General features: G+C 34.8%; 1 protein-coding gene across 3 annotated transcripts in view; it reads left to right on the plus strand.

Annotated features, from left to right (window-relative positions):
• CDH12 (cadherin 12) overlaps nucleotides 1–19924 on the plus strand; it is a 1138028-nt gene that overhangs the window by 892015 nt on the left and 226089 nt on the right. For all 3 annotated transcript variants that reach the window (XM_050795514.1, XM_050795515.1, XM_050795513.1), the window contains one exon: nucleotides 76–370. In XM_050795514.1, coding sequence (XP_050651471.1) covers nucleotides 76–370 — 295 coding nt within the window. The remainder of the gene's footprint in view (nucleotides 1–75; nucleotides 371–19924) is intronic.

The raw sequence follows: 19924 nt of genomic DNA on the forward strand, positions 1-19924 counted from the left end.
GCAACATCGTTTTAATGGTGTTCTTTCTTTGTTCTTCTCTTTCTCTTCCTCTCTCTCTCCCTCTCTTCCCTAAAGCTCCATTCCGACTTAGACAAGGGAGAGGGCACTGTTAAATACACCCTCTCAGGAGATGGCGCTGGCACCGTTTTCACCATCGATGAAACAACAGGGGACATTCATGCAATAAGGAGCCTAGATAGAGAAGAAAAACCTTTCTACACTCTTCGTGCTCAGGCTGTGGACATAGAAACCAGAAAGCCCCTGGAGCCTGAATCAGAATTCATCATCAAAGTGCAGGATATTAATGATAATGAGCCAAAGTTCTTGGATGGACCTTATGTTGCTACTGTTCCTGAAATGTCTCCTGTAGGTGAGTAGGCAAATCAAAATTCTGTGAGATACAACGAGACCTCTTCAACATTTAGTTTCTGCAGGTTGATGTAAACATCTTATCTGTCATCTAAAAGAGTATTTTTCAATGCTAGAAAATACAATTCTTTTCATTTATTTTTGTAACGTTTTTGTTTGTTTGTTTGTTTGTTTGTTTTGAGACGGAGCCTTGCTCTGTCGCCCAGGCTGGAGTGCAGTGGCTGGATCTGCGCTCACTGCAAGCTCCGCCTCCCGGGTTTGCGCCATTCTCCTGCCTCAGCCTCCCGAGTAGCTGGGACTACAGGCGCCCGCCACCATGCCTGGCTAATTTTTGTATTTTTAGTAGAGACCGGGTTTCACCATGTTAGCCAGGCTGGTCTCGACCTCCTGACCTCGTGATCCTCCCTCCTCGACCTCCCAAAATGCTGGGATTACAGACGTGAGCCACCGCACCCGACCCCTATTTTTGTAACTTTTTTGTTTTTCTTTTTGCTTCATTATGAAGATAACTACAAGAATATATAACATTCTTTACTGTTTTCCAACCTGTGAATTTACCTGAACTCATAGAATCCTTGCGTGCTTTAAGCAAAAAAAATGTATTTTGTATTGAAATTGATTGTTATCTCAATTCCAGACACCTATATAGTGCTGGGGATACCTACCCTACACCACGAAATACCAGATAGTAATTCTTAGCTCAAACTAAATTATCTAAAGCATGCATCATATCTGATCTGGAAGTGGTCCAGAAACAGGTGTGTTGCATTTGTAGCCGTTAATAGAGATTCTGGAAGGGTGATACTGTTTCCTTTTCGGGTTAAATAACCCATACTTGTTATGCCATCAAGTCAAGCAGCAAATGAATAATGTCAACAAATCATTATTAGAACAAATTAACAAATTACAATTATAATTATCAAATTAACAATTAGAATATAGTAGCACCATCATTCTAAAAATTTAAATTTGATATAAGTATACATTTCCATATCAGCCAAAATTTCCAAAATCCTGTAATATGTAGGATATAAGGTCAATAAGTTAAGAATTCCAGCTTTAAAGACCATTTTAAGTTATAATTTTTATTCCTCGGTCACCACTGCTAATCCTTCAATTTATTTCAAAGTAACTTCTGGTTTTTATTACATTTGGAAGATAAAGCAACTTATCACATGTAGGTTACAACTTAAAATTCGTGTATGAGCCATTGCTCATATTTTCTAAAGCTGACATGCCTCAGAGGGTTTCTACTGCTCCTACAACCACCCAGGACATGCGATGAAGATTGTGCACGCTACCCTGAGGGCAGAAGCAGGTTAGTAGCTGTAGGAGCTGTCACATGGATTTACTATAAATACACTTGAAATTGTGTATGTGACCTTATCAGTCATTTAAAGACTATAATCTCTCCTTGACCTAAGAAATCAGCTTGAAGTAATTCACTTAGATTTCAAATTTTAATGTGGATACCCAAGGCTGCAAATCTGTTATTCAGTACCTGCTACACTTTTGGGGTTGCCTCTTTTATGCACTGTTATGATTGCTAGAAATTTAGAAGTCCAATTGGAAAGAAGCATATCTTGTTAGAAAAAAGTCCCAGAAAACGAGGGAGGCTACATTTGAACTGTGTCTTGATTTTACAGAGGGAAAATAAAGTTAATATTTTGAGGAAAAAATAAGGCTTTTAAGATGACGTGCTATATAGTAGACAAATAGTTTAACTCAGTGCCTGCTTCATGTACACTGGATGTGTTAACATGAATTTATGAGCCTCAGTGACTTTTTATTACCAAAACAGCTTCCTTAAAGTAAACACACACACATGCCTCTACAGTATTGGAAAATTCTGTCTCATTAGATAAAACAATTAGGATTTTTCTTGTGCCGACTAGAAAAACTAGGGCTGCAGAGTTGGAGCCTTCATATAAGGAGTTTGCAGCTCATATCCAAAGAGAGACATATATTTGGAAAGTCAAAAGTGTAGGTAAGTGAGAAAGTAGAGTAATTTCAGCTTTTGCAGTTGGAGTGGGATATAATTTACTATGTTGTCATAAGATATTGGAAAGATCTTTGGAAGAATAGATTCTTAAGGTGTTTTCTCATTTGCCCTTACTGAAATTTCCCACTGGGTCTTCAAGACAATTCCAGTAAATACTTAAATTGATTTTCAATGCACTGCTTTCTTTCATTTTTATTTATTTATTTGGAAACTGGGTCTCGGTCTGTTGCCCTGGCTGGAGTGCAATGGCCCAATCTTAGCTCACTGAAGCCTTAAATTCCTGGGCTGAAGAGATCCCCCTACATCAGCCTCCTTAGTAGCCAGACGTGTGCCATCCAGCCTGGCCAATTTATTTTATTTTATTTTATTTTATTTTATTTCATTTTTTGTAGAGAAGGGATCTAGCTGTGTTGCCCAGGCTGTTCTCACATAGTTCTGGCCTCAAATGATCCCTCCACCTTGGCTTCCCAGAGCACTGGGATTATAGTCATAAGCCGCCCTGCTGGCTCCTTGTTTTAGTTTTAAAAACAGAAGGGTATTTCTTTTGAATGTGAAATATTACCACATGGTATGAGTTAGTCCAAGTGTTTTTATACTAAATTTACATAATATATACTTTTCAAGTAAGTACAAAGAGGTATAAACACTGCTTATGAATTGAATGTTAAAAATTAAATCTCTGTGCACTACTTTTGCCTTTCCCCGTAATCTCACGTATACACATAAAACAAAAAACAAGATACCCAATTACAGTTGTGGTATCTGCTGTTCCTGCCTTGAAATTTCCAACTTACAGCTAACCAACAACTACTGTGCATCCAGAACTTACATCTATGTTCCTAGAGTACTTGAACCCCATTCTCAAGTGCATCCTTCTTACCAGGTGGAAATGGTTCACTGTTGTACTAATCTAAGAAAATATTATGTTTTTCTCTACTTTTTTTCCTCTCATATACTCTAGGCAATTCTCCCTCTGTAACATTTTCCTGAGAATACTAAAATAATTTTTAATCAAGACCAGATGGAACTTTGTATGGTATATTGACAGTATACCAATTGTTGTGACAAATCTCACTGCCTGTTGTAGATACCAGTGTTTGAGGTGTTCCCTATGAAATAACTTTTCTGTCTCAATAATTGAGAATGCTACTGTTTTATTTCCCAAAAAAAAGGAAAAATTAATCAATTAAAAATACATACAGTGAAATAACTTATTTTGTAACATAAAAAGGAAGATGAAGAAATACTGGAACATTGAGATGAAGTTTAACAGTAATGGATTATATATCCAGAAATATGAAAAATAAACCTGCAATGAAAATTTACTAATGCTGCTGATTTTCACTTGTGTAAAGTGAACATTACAAAGAACATAGTGTACAAAGGGAGAATGGTGGTGGGTAGGGTGGATCAAGATTTCAGAGGAAAATCAATATTTAAGACTTACAGCACTATGGAATATATTTAATTTTCCTAAAGTTGAAGAAAATTCCAGTGAATCTATGAATTGTTTAAGACAAAGGTCACTCTGTTGTTGACTTCTGCTACATTTGATATTCCAGGGAAGTAATATTTAGAGATAAAAAGCTTTTACTCTGACCTCTGAAAGTACTTATTGATCCAGATATTCCCAAACTCAAAGTAAATCCTTGGAGACAAATTGAGACTTTATGAATGTGGACTTAATTCTTTAAGATCACTAGAGCAATAATAAATTACAGGAATGTACCCTCTTTAATATCTGATGATTATGCATAAGTGGGGTATGCAGTTTTAAGTTACTTTTCCTAGAGTGCTGACAGGTTTAGAGTGTAAAATCCATACTCAATTTGTATCATCTTCCTCTGCTTGAGCTATGCCACCTTGAGTCATTTGATTTGACTATTTATAATTAGATTCCTAACCTATGATATGATATAGTAGATGTCAATACTGACTCATGATTTATGTAGTAAGTCTTACCATTTTCTAAGCAGTAGTTGGGTGCCATGTGATCTAACTAAAAATTTGTATTTCTTATTTTATTTAACAATTACATTAACACCAATGCAGTATTATTCACTGTTGGATTTTTTTTTTCAATGTGAAAACTTAATAACCCTTGTGGATAAGAAATAAAGAATGATTCTTAGGTGCTTTAGAACCAAATTAATCAGAATTTAATATACCATTTTGTTTAGGTGTCATGGCTGTTAAAACATCTTTGTGAAAGTTAAACTTAGCTTTCAATTTCAGATGATCTACTTAAGAGTTTGGAATGTTTATATTATATTATTTGAGAATGAGGAGTCTTGCTTAAAGGAAACCTGAAGGATAAGCATCTTTCATTCAATATCTTCAAAAAGAAAATTTAGCTGACGTTTAAATAGGAAAAGATACACCTAAAATAAAGTAGAACACTGGCTTCATAAAAATAGTGAAGAGGTTCTCCCTAGCTTTTCTTTTTTTCTCTTAACTCTATCTTATTTTACGTGAAATTTGGGGAGAAATGCTAAGATGAAATTTTTGGTGGAGTATTTCAGAGGTTATTTAACCAGAGACTATTTTCTTTTTCTTTTCTTTTCTTTTTTTTTGAGATGGAGTCTCGCTCTGTTGCCCAGGCTGGAGTGTAGTGGTGTGATCTTGGCTCACTGCAACCTCTGCCTCCCAGGTTCAAGTGATTCTCTTGCCTCAGTCTCTTGAGTCACTGGGATTACATGTGTGCACCACCACACTCAGCTAATTTTTGTATTTCTAGAAGAGATGGGGTTTTGCCACATTGGCCAGGCTGGTCTAGAACTCTTGACTTCAAGAGGTTTGCCTACCTTGGCCTCCCAAAGTGCTGGGATTACAGGCGTGAACCACCGCACCCAGACAGCCAGAGACCACTTGCTATGTGGCCATATTTAAATAGTCCAAGAAGGAAAAGTGAAGACTGTGTCTGTACTTTACATTAATGAACTATTATAATTTAGAAACATATGTAAGTCTCCACACTTCCTTATTTTCACAAAAATGCCATAGAGAGACAAATCAAGACACAATAAACTAGATATATTCTGTTATCCCGTGAGCCAGCCATGGAAACAGAGAGCAGCACAATTAGTATCAGAGGAACAGGTGAATCATCATCTGCTTCTATCTGTGCCCTAAAAGCAGATTTTTTTCAGAAGCTTGAAGACAGAATGTCGACTATTTATTTTCTACACATAAAGACATTCTCCTTGTGCAATCAAAATACAATGTTTAAAATCAGGAAATTCGCATTAATGTATTATTACAGTCTAATCCTTCAGCCCTATTCGAGCATTAGCACTTGTCTGAATAGTGTCTTATAAAACAAAAAGTTAAAGTTCAAAATCAAACGTTGTATTAAAATGTTAGATCTGTTTAGTTTCCTCCAATATGAAATAGGTTCATATTTTTTATTGGCTTCCATGACTCTAATATTTTTGAAGATTTCTACCAAGTTATTTTTTAGAATGGCCCTCTCATCTTGAGTATGTGTGATGTTTCTTCATGTATGAATGAAGCATATACATCTTTGTCAGAAATATCCCAAAGCAATTTTTATACTCTCCTCATTGTGTTCTATTGGGTGGGCCATGGTTTTTGTCTCATTACTGATGATAGTTATTTTTATTATTTGATAAAGGTTGTGTATAACTTATCTGTTATGGCATAATACATTAACCAAAACCTTAGCAGTGTAAAATAGCGGATACTTAAATTTCTCATAGGAATGGCTCTATTGAGTACCTCTGTCTCAAGGCTTCTCAAGAGATTGTAGCTACCTTGTTGGCTGGGGTTGTGGTCTGATCTAAAGGCTTAGTTAGGGGGTGGTAGAAATCATCTGTATGTGATTATTTGTAGGCCTCAGTTCTTTGCTATGTGGACCTCACAGGCCTGCATCATAACGTGGCAGCTGGCTTTCCCCAGAATGAGCTACCCAAAAGAGAGCTAGACAGAGAGAAAACTCTCTGATTGAAGCCATAGTCTATTTATAACCTAATCTTGAAAGTGACATCATATCCCTTCTGCCATATTCTACAAGCAAGTGCAACCCGAATACAAGAAAGCTGGGATCATTGAGGGCCCTCCTACAGTCTACCTACCACTGTCTATACTTTGGCTCTCAATGATTCATGTTGCTTTCTCATGCAATATATTCTCATCCCCTTCCTAGGACCCCAAAATTTTCAGCCCACTATGCATCAGCTCAAAGTCCAGAAGCTCTTCATCTAAATCAAGTCCAGATGGGGAAGTGATCTTTGGGTTTAATTCTTTTTTTTTTTCTTTTTAAAAATTTTTTACTTTTAGTTCTGGAGTACCTGTGCAGGATGTGCAGGTTTATTACATGGATGAACATGTGCCTCGGTGGTTTGCTGCACCTATCAACACATCACCTAGCTATTAGGCCCAGCATGCATTGGCTATTTTTCCTAATGCTCCCCCTCCCTCCACCCCACCTCCCATCAGGCCCCAGTGTGTGTTGTTCTCCACCCCGTGTCCATGAGTTCTTACTGTTCAGCTCCCACTTATAAGTGACAACATGTGGTGTTTGGTTTTCTGTTCCTGCGTTAGTTTGCTGAAGATAATGGCTTCCAGCTTCATCTATGTCCCTGCAAAGGACATGATCTCATTTCCTTTTTGTGGCGACATACTATTTCATAGTGTATATTTTCTTAATCCAGATTAATGATACTAAAAAAGCCAGTTAGTTACTACACATTCACCAAAAATGCAATGGTAAAACAGGCACAAAATAATGTCTCTAGACATTCCTGTTGAAAAAAAAAATGGAAAAAGGCACAGACTAAAGGAATTATTGGTCCACCACATTTTAAAATCCCAGTGGTAAATGTTGCAAGTCATTTGATTATATTCAACATCTGTGAATAATTATTCATGCCTCTCAGTTCTGCCCTCTAGGCTCTTTGTTCTGCCTTTTGAGTTATTCTTTTTTTCTCCCATGAAATACAGCTTGTACTTGCAATAGTACATGGGTGTTGAACTTGTTAAAAGTTCATATCCTTTTGTTCAGATCCAACTATCATTTCCTAGTTGTATGTAGTTGTGTGAGTTATTTCTCCTCCTTTTACGTTGATTTTCTCACACTTTATGAGCAGGGTTATTGCAAGTAGCAAGAAGAAAGTGTATATTTACCATTTGCCACAATCCCTGGGGAAGTGCAGTCAATACACTGGAAAAGGTCCTCATAAGAGTTTGATGATCATTCTCAGAAGAGTAGCCAGAGAAAGTCTAAATGGTAAAGGTTCCAGCTAATTATCTTCTTCCCTTTTCTCAAGTTTTCTCTCCATCTGACACATGAGCTCAATATTTACCATTGCCCTTTCTACAAATTTAACCAAGTTTATTTAAAAACATAATGACCTTCTATCCCAATTTGCATTTTCTTTGGTGTAGAGGACGCCTTTACCTTGATGTGTGGAGACAAGCCGTTGATTTGTAAGAAACACCAATTATCAGGTTCCACTTGTGCTTCACAATCTGCTGAGCTGCTTTAACACATTTGATGAAATTGAGCAAGGCCTTGTGATCTCTTCTGTGCCAGCCGTGAAGTGTCCACCGCACGCAGCGTGGCAGAATTATTTTCAGTGCCATAGGATGTTATGGCTGTGTGTGCAGGGAGCATTTTATTCGTCTGTTTGATTCCTATGTTTTTATTAGTGGTGCAATTGCAAAGGTAATGCTATTGACACTTTTTGTGTGGCCTTGAGAGAAGAGTATGAATTATTTTAGTAGCAGCACAGCGTGTCCCTAAACATAAACCATGCTGTATTGATAGTTACTTTAGCAGCCACTGATCAGCAATAAATGTTAAAAATTAACAAGAAGTTCCTTTTATTTTGAAACCACCAAATGACTCTAAGCATTAAATATATTTTAGCAGGAGTTGCTTCTCGGCCACAGAGTGGTTCAAAATATTAAACATATTTTCAAAGTATTACTCCTTCCCCAGCCTCCAAGTGGTTGTAAACATTAAATATGTTTTATAAAAACTGCTTTGCCAGCTACTGGCAAGATAGCTATGAACATCATTTTTCTCTAAAGTTGCCTTCCAGCTGCGGGACTATTTTTCCTTATTTGCTCTATTCTATTTATATTTTGTACACAAAAGCAGGCAAGAGGCTACGTTGGCCCAGTTGTCTCTTGCTTTATGATAAGTGATCAGGGGAGAGAAGTTGCACCTCCGTAAAACCCTGCTGGCCACAGGAGCTTGCTGAAGTTCAATTGCTGCTACTGAATATTTCATATAGATGTCAGCTGTGTCTTCCAAGATAATTTTTGTTTTTCATTGTGTAATGTGTTGAGGCATAAAGATAGGCATGCACTAACATCAGCATTAAGAAAAATAACTTGAAGCAACCAGACACTGATGAGTTATACCCACTGATTCAGGTGAAAATATTCCGTGAAGAGAACAGACTCAAATGGCAGGACTAGTATGTTAATGAGGTCTTTAACCCAAACATGATGAAAGACTTGGAACCTCTGTCTGGAAATCATCCAGTGTGACAACTGCATGCAATTCAAAAAGAGTGAAGAGTATGCCCCTACATAAAGGTCTATGCAGGACTTAGACCAGGAAATAGTTTCATTTTAACCAAATTCACAGTGAAAATTATGTGTCCCCTGAGTTAACTGAAAAATAAATTAGCTCTATCATCTCAGGCCCAGTAATTCATCATCAGGCCAAATAATTAATTATTCAGGAAGGCTTTGATTTCTATGGGAGCCAAGTGTTTTCCAAATAGTGTAGTACTGTTTCTTGCCAAATGTATTATTTTAGGTGTATGTTCAACAGATTCAAATATTCATCAATACTTATGTGACAGGCACTATTTTAGGTACTGGAGCTAGAACTTGAGCACAAAAGACACAAATTCCTCCTCTCAGGAAACTTTTACTCCAAAGGCCTCCTGCAGGGGCAGCAAGCTAAGCTTTGTGAGCTAAATTCATCATATCATCTGTTTTTATTGGAACAGTTAGACTTATTCATTTCTGTGTTGTCTATGGCTGCTTTCACACCACAATGGAAGAGCTGGCAACAGAGACCATATGGCCTGCAAAGACTAAAATATTTACTATCTGGTCCTTCACAGAAAAGTATGTTGACCCATTACATAGTAGATTGAGTTTGAGGGAGGAGATTAAGGTAAGGCCAACTTTTTAAATCGACCTATGAGGAAAAAGTGTTTTTTTCTCCCTAAAAATTACCTCTTCCAAAAATAAATAAATACAAATACAAATACAAATAAAGAAAATGGCATGACCCCAGGTAAAATGAAGGGTAAAAGTGAGGACCACACTAATACATATGTATCAGCATGAAATCAGATGTTGCCATTTAGTTCCTGCTGAAAGTGTTGGTTTGGCTTTATTAAAATCACTTAAACACAGTCTTTCAATGTTATAGATTCATGGTAAAGGTTTCTTTTTCTTTTTGTTAATTTTTAAAAATTTCTCTGAAAAAATTATTCCTCACACAATTATGTAACTTTACATTTTCCATTAAAACTAAAACTAAAAATGTAGAAAGAACAAGTCTATATTGGATTAAAATATTCGTTTTCCATCTTCATTCTCAGTATTCATATTTGGTTGCCTCATTGAGATATAAATATGCTGAAAAAAATGTAAAATTGCTGAAAGCAAAATTTTAAAAACTCACCAGTATTAATAATTATCACCAAATAACTGTTACAGAAAACTTCCTCAGAAGGTAAAATTAGAGTGAAGGTATCAAGGTTGGCACTATTTTCATTCCCGACCAAGAAACTGACACCTGAAAATTAAAAAAAATATCAGAGTCTGCAGTTTTACAAATAATTAACAAAATGAACATCAAAATATGGTGCAATTTGTTTAACTAGCAAAGGCACGCAACGAAAAAGAAATATGTCAATTAAACTGTCAACCATGTTAATTTTGCCTCTGAGAAAAACATTGTAATGGGATAATTTCATGAAATGCTTTGATGACAAGAAAATGCCAAAATGTGATTAGTTACTTCAAAATTCAACTGAAACAAGAAAGCAGTTGGTGGCAGTCGAAACAACCAAAGGTCTTTTTTTAAATATACCATTTTTTTCTTCTCTTTTTGCCTGTGTTTAATCATAGCATACATTTTGTTTGACAGTGAAATGATTCATACTGAAAACATCAACATCACAAAAACTTAGCAGAAATTTTGCTGTAAGATTAGAATATACACCTCTATTTTCCCCAAACTTTTAAAAAATATAATTAGTATTTCTGAAAGAATTTGTTATCTTCATGAAATAATGTATTTTTCTTATTAGCATTAAGTGGTTATTTAGCTAAAGGCCAGAATGAGAAGCAACTCACTCATATGAGTATATGTATATTTCTGTTGTCAAATATATTTACTTAGAGTTTAAACCAAGAAATATTTTATTTATTGTTCTCATCACTGCCTGTTAGTCAGAATGGATATTTTAAAATTTTACCAGGTCATGTAAATTTTACTACCTATATTTCTTATTCCTGTTTGTTTAGAAAAATAATCTAGTCTATACCTAAGCTAACACATAATCCTAAGCGTTGGAAATACAAAGATGAGTATGAAGAATTCACTCAGTTTTTTACAAATGGCTGCTTAGATATAATGCATAAATATAATGTATTTTTAAAAATATGTCTTGTTTATGCATTACTTGAACCATAACTGATCCCCATTTCCAGTCAAAGAGAACACTGTCTACATATGTTAATCTTTAATACAACAAAAGCAGGCTTAGCTTAATGAGAAACTTATTAGAGTAAAATAGTTCTTTTTGTTTTTATTTTTATTTTATTTTATTTTATTTTATTTTTTACAATAAGAAGATTATAATCTGGTAAATAGCAGGAGAAGAAAGACTTCCAAAGTTTATTTTACGGGTCCATGTATTTGTTTTTCCTGAGGGTGACTAGTGCTAATTCTAGAAAGGCCAAATGCTGTAGGAAAAACAAAATAAGCTCTGAAGTACAAAATATTTGGATTCAAACTTTGAGGAAGGATGGGAAAGTGTTTAGGGAAGTGTTTCCTTGTGTAAAACTTAGCTGGTAAGTACTATATTTCACTGAAATTGCTATTATAATAATTGAAACAGATTATTACTGGAAAAACAACATCAGCAAAACTAAACCCTAGACGAGTTTAAATAAGTGCCAGCCATTTTTCTCCTGTGGGGATTTAGAGTTGAAGTAGGTATCTTCAATTACTTTTCTTTAGCCTCAATCTTATTCTTATAATTTTTCCTAATAAGTCTCCTAAGAAGGGCATTTAAATAAGTGCTAGCCATTTTTCTCCTGTGGGGATTTAGAGTTGAAGTGGATGTCTTCTATTACTTTTCTTCTCTATTATCATTCTTATGCTTATAATTTTTCCTAATAAGTCACCTGAGAAGGGGATTCTAGAAACAACTCTTTCCAAGAATACACATTATTTTAAGAAGTATCAGTTACCCAAAATATTTGAATATAAACTAGGAAAACAGGAGAGGGAGATTATGGCATAAACAAGGAATTACTGTACAGTAATATGTCTAGTGGACGTGAAAAGTAATGACTTACAAATTGAATTCGCAAAGATGGACTAAACAAATACATTTATTTCTTCTTTATTCCAAATTACCATGGAAATAGTAAAATATAGTACTTATTAAAATAACTATGGAAAGTTGAGAAGAATTCTACCAACAGACTAAAGAGTAAGCAATTTCTGAAGAACATAAGTCATATCAGAGGCACTTTAGTCTTTGGCCATGAAGGAATTATTGGAGGGACTTCCTTTTCACCATAAACAATGATAAGACTGGGCAACATATATTAGGAAACAGGTTTTATGCATCAAACAAGAAATACAAATTTTTCATATTCAAGAGAAAAGAAAGCCATGAGGTAAGCACCACATTTAACCAGAACATGTGACTAGGGGCAATTTTTCTACCATTAAACAAGGAGGCCGACTCTAAAAATAATGAGTTTAGAGGAAGAGATTAAAGCTTAAAGCTCTCATTTTGTAGGTTGTCTGCTTATTTGTTGATAGGTTTCTTTTGCTGTGCAGAAGCTCTTAGTTTAAATAGGTTCCAAAAAGAGGTAGCGGTAGAGGGACAAGAGCCAAGGAACTTTCTGGTAGGTATTCAGTTCACTAACCGGGTGACAGGATCAGTGGAAGCCCAAACAGCAGCAGCAAGCAATATAACCTTGTAATAAACCTGCGTATATACCCCCTGAATCTAAAACTAAAATTAAATATATGTCTATATCATCGATATCATCTCTGTCTGTCTATCTATCTATCTATCTATCTATCTATCTATCTATCTATCTATCTATCTTTGTAAATAGCTTAAAGTTGCTTAAGTGGCTGTTGAGAGCTGCTTAAGTGTCTGAAATTTGTATAGGAAAGGAAAAAGAGGCACGAGGCAGGCCTATAGAAGCCAGAATAAGCGTTTGGCACCAATTTCCTCAAAAGCTGCTCTATACATGAGCAGGGTTAACATCTGTAAGACCTGCTGAAAGCAGATACTGTGGGAATAAGATATCAGTAGTAACAGGACAAGGAGATGTTGGAGTTATTGACAGCCACAGGGAAGATATTTCACGGAATATTCCAGGCATTACGAACAAGGACTATTTATTTCAGTAAAGACTATGTCCTATATTTAAGAACAAAAATGAAAGAGAGTTTCCTTAACAAATAATGAAACCAGGCATCGCAGATCAAAAGGATCTGTTAGCCGCTTAACAGTTTTCAAAGGACTACCTTAAGGCCCTTTACAAGAAGACAACGTTTAGATTTTCTTCAGTGTATTAGTCAAAAATACAAGTTATGCAAAGAAACAGGGAAATTTAATCAATAATCAAGGGGAAAAAAGCAGTCAATAGAACATACATCAAAATGACTCAGGCATTGAAATCAACAGATATCTATTATGAATATGTCCTAAAACTATGGAGATATTGTCACAGTGATAGAACAAAAAAAAGGAAATTTTGAGTAAAGAACATTTTTGAAGTAACAAGTGCAAAATATACAGTGAAAGAGTCCCTGGCAGGGTATACTCTCAGATTTCAGCTATCAGCAAAACAGACACATAACATTGAAAACCATTTTTGAATTTACCTAATCTCAGATAAAAGAGGAAAATGACTAAAATAAGAGTTTGAATGACATGGGATATCAAGCCAACAAACCTATACACAGATGAAGTCTCAGAAGGATGAGCCAGAAAATGGGAAAGAAAAAAATATATTTGAAGAAATAATTTCCAGGGTTTTCAAATTTTGATGAAAAATTTCAATGCAGAGATCCAAGAACATCAAACCAATAAGAATACATGTATGAAGGATATAAAGCCAATAGCATAATTAAAATGAAATATTGAAAAATATCCATTTACTCTAAGGAAGGTAACACTGAACCTATGAAGAAAGACATATCAACAACCAAGGGAAGAAAACAGCACCCAAATAAGAATATAGTAGGCAGGTAGTAACATGGTAATTTAACAACACTCACATCACTGATTAAATGTAAATGGATTGAACGTTTATATTAGTTTCCTAGGGTTATGTAACAAAATACCATAAACTGGGTGGCTCAAGCAACAAAAATGTATTATTTCAAGTCCTGAAGGCTGGAAGTCTGAATTCAAGGTACTGGTTCCTTTTAAAGACTGTGAAGAAAAATCTGTTCTAGACATCTCTCCATGGCTTTTAGATGGCTTTTAGATGACTTTCTTCATGTTCATATGTTGTGCTTTCTGGTGGCACCTCTGTGTCCAAATTTCCCCCTTTTATAAGGCCACCAGTCACATTGGATTAGGGCCACTCTAATGATCCCATTTTGACTTGATTACATCTATGAAGATCCTATCTTTAAATAAGGTCACATCCTTACTTACTGGGGTAAGGACTTAAACATATGTTTTTTGGCAGACTACAATTCAGCCTATAACACACTCAAATTAAGAGCTAGCAACTTTGAGACTGGATTAAAAAAGGACAAAACTACATGCTCTGCACTATGAATGCGTTTTAAATATATAGATAAAATTAGGTTGAAATGAAAGGAAGTAAAACCGATGTAGCTGGCTAATACCAAATAAAGTAGGATTCAAAATAAGGTGAAATATCAGAGATGAAATGATAAATGTTTAAGCTCATTCGCAATGCATTATAATTCTCACTGTTTATACAACTGATAACAGAGTGTGAAAATGCACAAAGTAAAAACAGACAGAACTAAACAGAGAAATAGAAAGACTTTCACTCATAGTTGAAGATTTTAATCATCAGCTCAAAATAAACAATAGATGAACCAATAAAAATTAGTAAAGATTTGGAAGATTCTAACAATGCTATCAACTAATGTAGTCTAATTTCAAGTTGTAGAACACTATACAAAATATTTTATGAAAATATTTTTATCAAATTTACATGGAATATTTATGAAGGACTGTGTAGTCTCGGCCATTAAATAAGTCTCAATAATTTGAAAAAGATTAAAAATTATCTTCAGAGGTGAAACAATGGTCTTTGCGTTGATTGAGATATTGATTAAATATGCACACTTGTGAAAACTTATTAAATCGAATGCTTAATTTCTGTGCATTTTACTGTATCTCAATTCTAACAGACAGGAAGACAGGCAAACATATAAATAGCTATTACATACATACTGACACACGCATACATGTGTCCACGTGTGTGTGTGCATGCATGTATGTGTGTGTATAAGTCATTTGCATATATGCTGGCATGAATCCAAGTAAAGGTGAGGAATATACATATTCTCACACTGGTAAAAATGATGACTTTTTACAGACTGATTTTTTTTGTGTGTGTTTTAATCCAGAACTAATCCCAAAATTAGAGATACAAGGGAATGGAAATTGGTTCATAGAATAAGAATTGTCCAAGAAATTTATAGCACATGACTCCCTGTCCCACCCTCAAATGATGTTTGTTTTATGTCTTTACTCTGAGAAGAAAGCCTCAGTTTAGCTCTCTAAATGATGAGTTCAGTATCTACTCACAAGAATTAGAGATTAGTAAAGTTCCTTGTGTTCAGTAGAGTTCCCTGCGACAAACATGAGGAGGAGAGATGCTGCCACTTTCAAAAGACTTACTTATAGACCACTGATAAGAAAGCCATTATGTGGTCAATTTTAGAGCATGTGCCAAGTAGAGATGAGAAGAATCTATTCTGTTGTTTTGGTATGGAGAGTTCTGTAGATGTCTATTGGACCCATTTGGTGCAAAGTTGAGTTCAGATCCTGAATATCGTTGTTAATTTTCTACCTTGATGATCCGTCTAATACTGTCAGCAATGTGTTAAATTCTCCCACTATTATTGTGTGGGAGTCACTTTGTACTCTAAGAATTTGATTTATGAATCTGAGTGTTCCTGTGTTGGGTGCATATATAGTTAGGATAATTAGGTCTTCTTATTGAATTAAACCCTTCATCATTACATCATTATGTAATGCCCTTCTTCTTCTTCTTTTTTTTTTTTTTTAGAGGGAGCCTTGCTCTGTTGCCAAGCTGCAGTGCACTGGCACAATCTCGGCTCAAGTGTGCTGGCACAATCTCGGCTCATTGCAATCTCTGCCTCCTGGATTCAAGCAATTCTCCTGCCTCAGCATCCAGAGTAGCTAGGACTACAGGCGCACATCACCAAGCCTGTCTAATTTTTTTCTTTTTTTTGAGATGGAGTCTCACTCTGTCACCCAGGCTGGAGTGCAGTGTCGCGATCTTGGCTCACTGCAAGCTTCGCCTCCCAGGTTCACGCCATTCTCCTGCCTCAGCCTCCCAAGTAGCTGGGACTACAGGTGCCCACCACCATGCTGGGCTAATTTTTTGTAATTTTGGTAGAAAGCCTAAACATATCAGGATCTCATTAAACTTAAGAGCTTCTGCATAGCAAAAGAAACTATCAATAAAATAAACAAACAACCTACAGAATGGGAGAAACTATTTGCAAACAATGTGTCTGACAAACGTCTAATATCCAGCACCTACAAGGAATTTAAACAGATTGACAAGAGAAAAACAACCCCACTAAAATGTGGGCAAAGTACAGGAACAGACACTTTTCAAAAGAAGACATACATGCAGCCAACAAGCATATGAAAAAAAAGAAAGTCTCAATATCACTGATCATTAGAAAAATGCAAATTAAAACCACAATGAACTATAATCTCATACCAGTTAAAATGGCTACTATTAAAATGTCAAAAAATAACATAAGCTGTCAGGTTGTGGAGAAAAGGAAACACTTACATACTGTTAGTGGGAGTGTAATTTAGTTCAACTATTGTGGAAAGCAGCATGGCAATTCCTGAAAGACCTAAAAGCAGAACTACCATTCCAACCAGCAACTGCACTACTACGTATATACCCAGAAGAAAATATATCATTCTACCATAAAGACACATGCACACAAATGTTCATTGCAGCACTATTCACAATGGCAAAGACATAGAATCAACCTCAATGCTCATCAATGACAGTTTGGATAAAGTAAATGTGGTATACAGACACCATGGAGTACAACAGAGCTATAAAAAAGAATGAGATCATGTTCTTTGCAGTAACATACATGGAGCTGAAGGCTATTATACTTACCAAATTAATACAGGAACAAAAAAACAAATACTAGCAAATACTGCATGTTCTCACTTATAAGTGGGAACTAAATTATGAGAACACATGGACACAAAGGAGGGAACAGTAGACACTGGAGTCTACTTGAGGGTGGAGGGTGACCAGAGGGAGAGGAGCAGGAAAAATAACTATTGAGTACTAGGCTTAGTACCTAGGTGACAAAATGATCTGTACAACAAACCCTGGTCACACAAGTTTACCTGTATAACAAACTTTCACAGGTACCCCCAAACCCAAAATAAGAGTTAAAAAAAAAAAAAAAAAAGAAGAAGAAAGAAAGCCCAAACCCATGCTGCACCACATGGCAGCATGGCCAGAGTTTTAATTATTGCAATTTTCTATTACTTGGGGGAAATAAAGATTCTCATGTGATTAGAGGAAAGAATATTTATTTAATAATAACGCCTAATAAGAACAATTGACAACAGATGGCTGAGAAAACCAAGAATCACCACATATTTAAATAAAAATAGAAAATAAAGAATATCCTGTCTATGAAAATGATATAAACACTAAGGAAATAGAATTAACAGAAGTAACTAAAGAAAATGTAAATAGCCTTGGTGTCCATAGAGGGATAGGAATCACAAAAATAACCATAAAATATGTTTTCAAAATGCCTGTTAGAAGCAATACTCCAGAATGTCAGAAATTAAAAACATAATTAGCAAATTAAAAATATAGTAAATAGAATAAATAATATAAAAGATAAAGCTGATGTCTAACGATTATCCCAGAATGTGAACTGCATGAGGGGGAATAATAATTGCATTATTGGATATAAGAACAACTATTTAATAGACATGTCTACTTGGATGACAATTTTTTTAAAAGATGTCAAATTTCCAGTTTATTATTTTTAATACATTTCTGATCAAAATTACTCATTTCTTTACCCTTATTTTTTGCATTTATTTTCATTTTTTACATCTCCATGCTGAATTGAAAAAAACTTCAACTGACCTGTATTTCAGTATATTAATTATTCCTTCAATTGTACCTAATCTGGTGGCAAATTATCTCTTATATTTAATTTAAGTAATCACATTTTTATTTTAAAGAGTTTACCTATTTCATCTATAACACTAACATAGTTTTTGATCTACAATTAGTTTAAGCTTTTAATTAAATTTTTAAAGAGTAAAATATTTATATCTTTCTCTGATATTGTCCAATGTTTGAAGTCTTTGTGGGTCTAATTATGTTTCATGTTGTTTTTGTTGATTGTAACTTATTTTGCCCTGTTTCACTGTGTTCTCTGAGAATATTGTAACATTTAGCTTTAAGATATTTTTATAAAGCATTGGGATTTGCTTCTCCCTAACACCTGGGCAGTGTATGAGTAGGACCACCTTAAAAAAATGTTCTAGTCTTGAGATTAACTGGGTCACGCAGTCACACAAGCCCAAGTAGTGGATCCAAGCTAGCCCTGCTTTAGGTCTGGTTCACCTTATGCTTAGGGTATAAGATTTGGTCATCTCAATCTTTTAGGGGAGGACTCCTTAACAAGATTTAACATATGCTAGTCTTGGGTTTTGGTTTCTTTCTCATTCACCCTGAGACTGTCAAAATAAATATTAATATTTGTAGAGATCACCAAATTGCAACTGGTAAGGTTATATCCTTACCTCTCTGGGTTCCTCTTTTCTCTTCAAATTTGGTTTGATTACTTATTAAAGTTTTATAATCCCTCAATGCTTTTTAAAAGGTGTTTTAAATGTGCAATCACTAGTATTTTTAAAAAATCGTTCATTGGGAATTATAGTCTGAATAACATCCAACCATAACTAGAAAATGAAATACCTACCTATTACAAATGCAATACATTTTATATATTGAGTAATTTGCCTTTTTCTAATTAATTTTATTTTAAAACTCATATTAAAGCCTACATTTGATAAGAAAAAAAAAAATCTCGACATTTGATTAAGACCAACTTAGCTCCACAAATCTCTACCTGAATGACCACAAGCAAGTGATCTGACATTTGTAAGTGCCTATTTTTTTTTCATTTATAAAATGGAAACACATAACTGAGTTTAATGTGAATCAAAGAAATTACTATATAAAAAAATCAAACACAGAACCTAAAAATGATAGGAAGTCAATTATTCAGCCTTCCTATCCACTACTAAAACTCTTGGTTATGAACTTCACAAGGGAACACACTTATTACTACCCTACTCAATAACATGAATTTCATTGTGTATCTTCTGGGGCAAGTGCTTCTTCCAAACAAATTAAACCATGTCACTCACACAATGTTCGTCTGTCTCATAAGTTTTTGCTATTCTCTTGCTGATTTTACATTTAATGAGGGATAAATTCTATGTTCACAATCATAATCAAAGAGTACCTAGAGAATAAAAGCTACTAAGACAAGACAACCCTCAATTCAATTTATAGATAATCCCTCGCTTTTTCAGAGGTAAATCAGTTGCTCCTCCAGTATTAAAACCCTTTGTGTTTTACAATAAAAAAGCAGACAGATGATAGGACTCATTAAACATCTATTGTGCACCCACAAAAATAAATTAAGTAGGCAAGATACTCTGATTATTTAAAGCAACACACAGAGTTTTAGGATGAAATTTTATTTCTGAATTTTAACTTATGCACAACTTTTAAAATATTACTTCATTTATAAATAAAGCAGCACTAACTTGGTAACTTGGAATCACTGTATTTTTCTTCATAAAATATAAAGGCAGGATGGAATAACAATTAGCTCTCTTCATTTCTGAATAATGATTCAACATTAATTTAGATATTAGAAGCTCTCTCTCACACAAACACTACTCTGAAGAAGTAGAAGATGAGGAAATAAGATACACATACCCACACAGAGAAGGAATATGTAACATTTAATTT

Source organism: Macaca thibetana, chromosome 6 (assembly GCF_024542745.1).
Source record: "Macaca thibetana thibetana isolate TM-01 chromosome 6, ASM2454274v1, whole genome shotgun sequence".
Lineage (NCBI taxonomy): Eukaryota > Metazoa > Chordata > Mammalia > Primates > Cercopithecidae > Macaca > Macaca thibetana.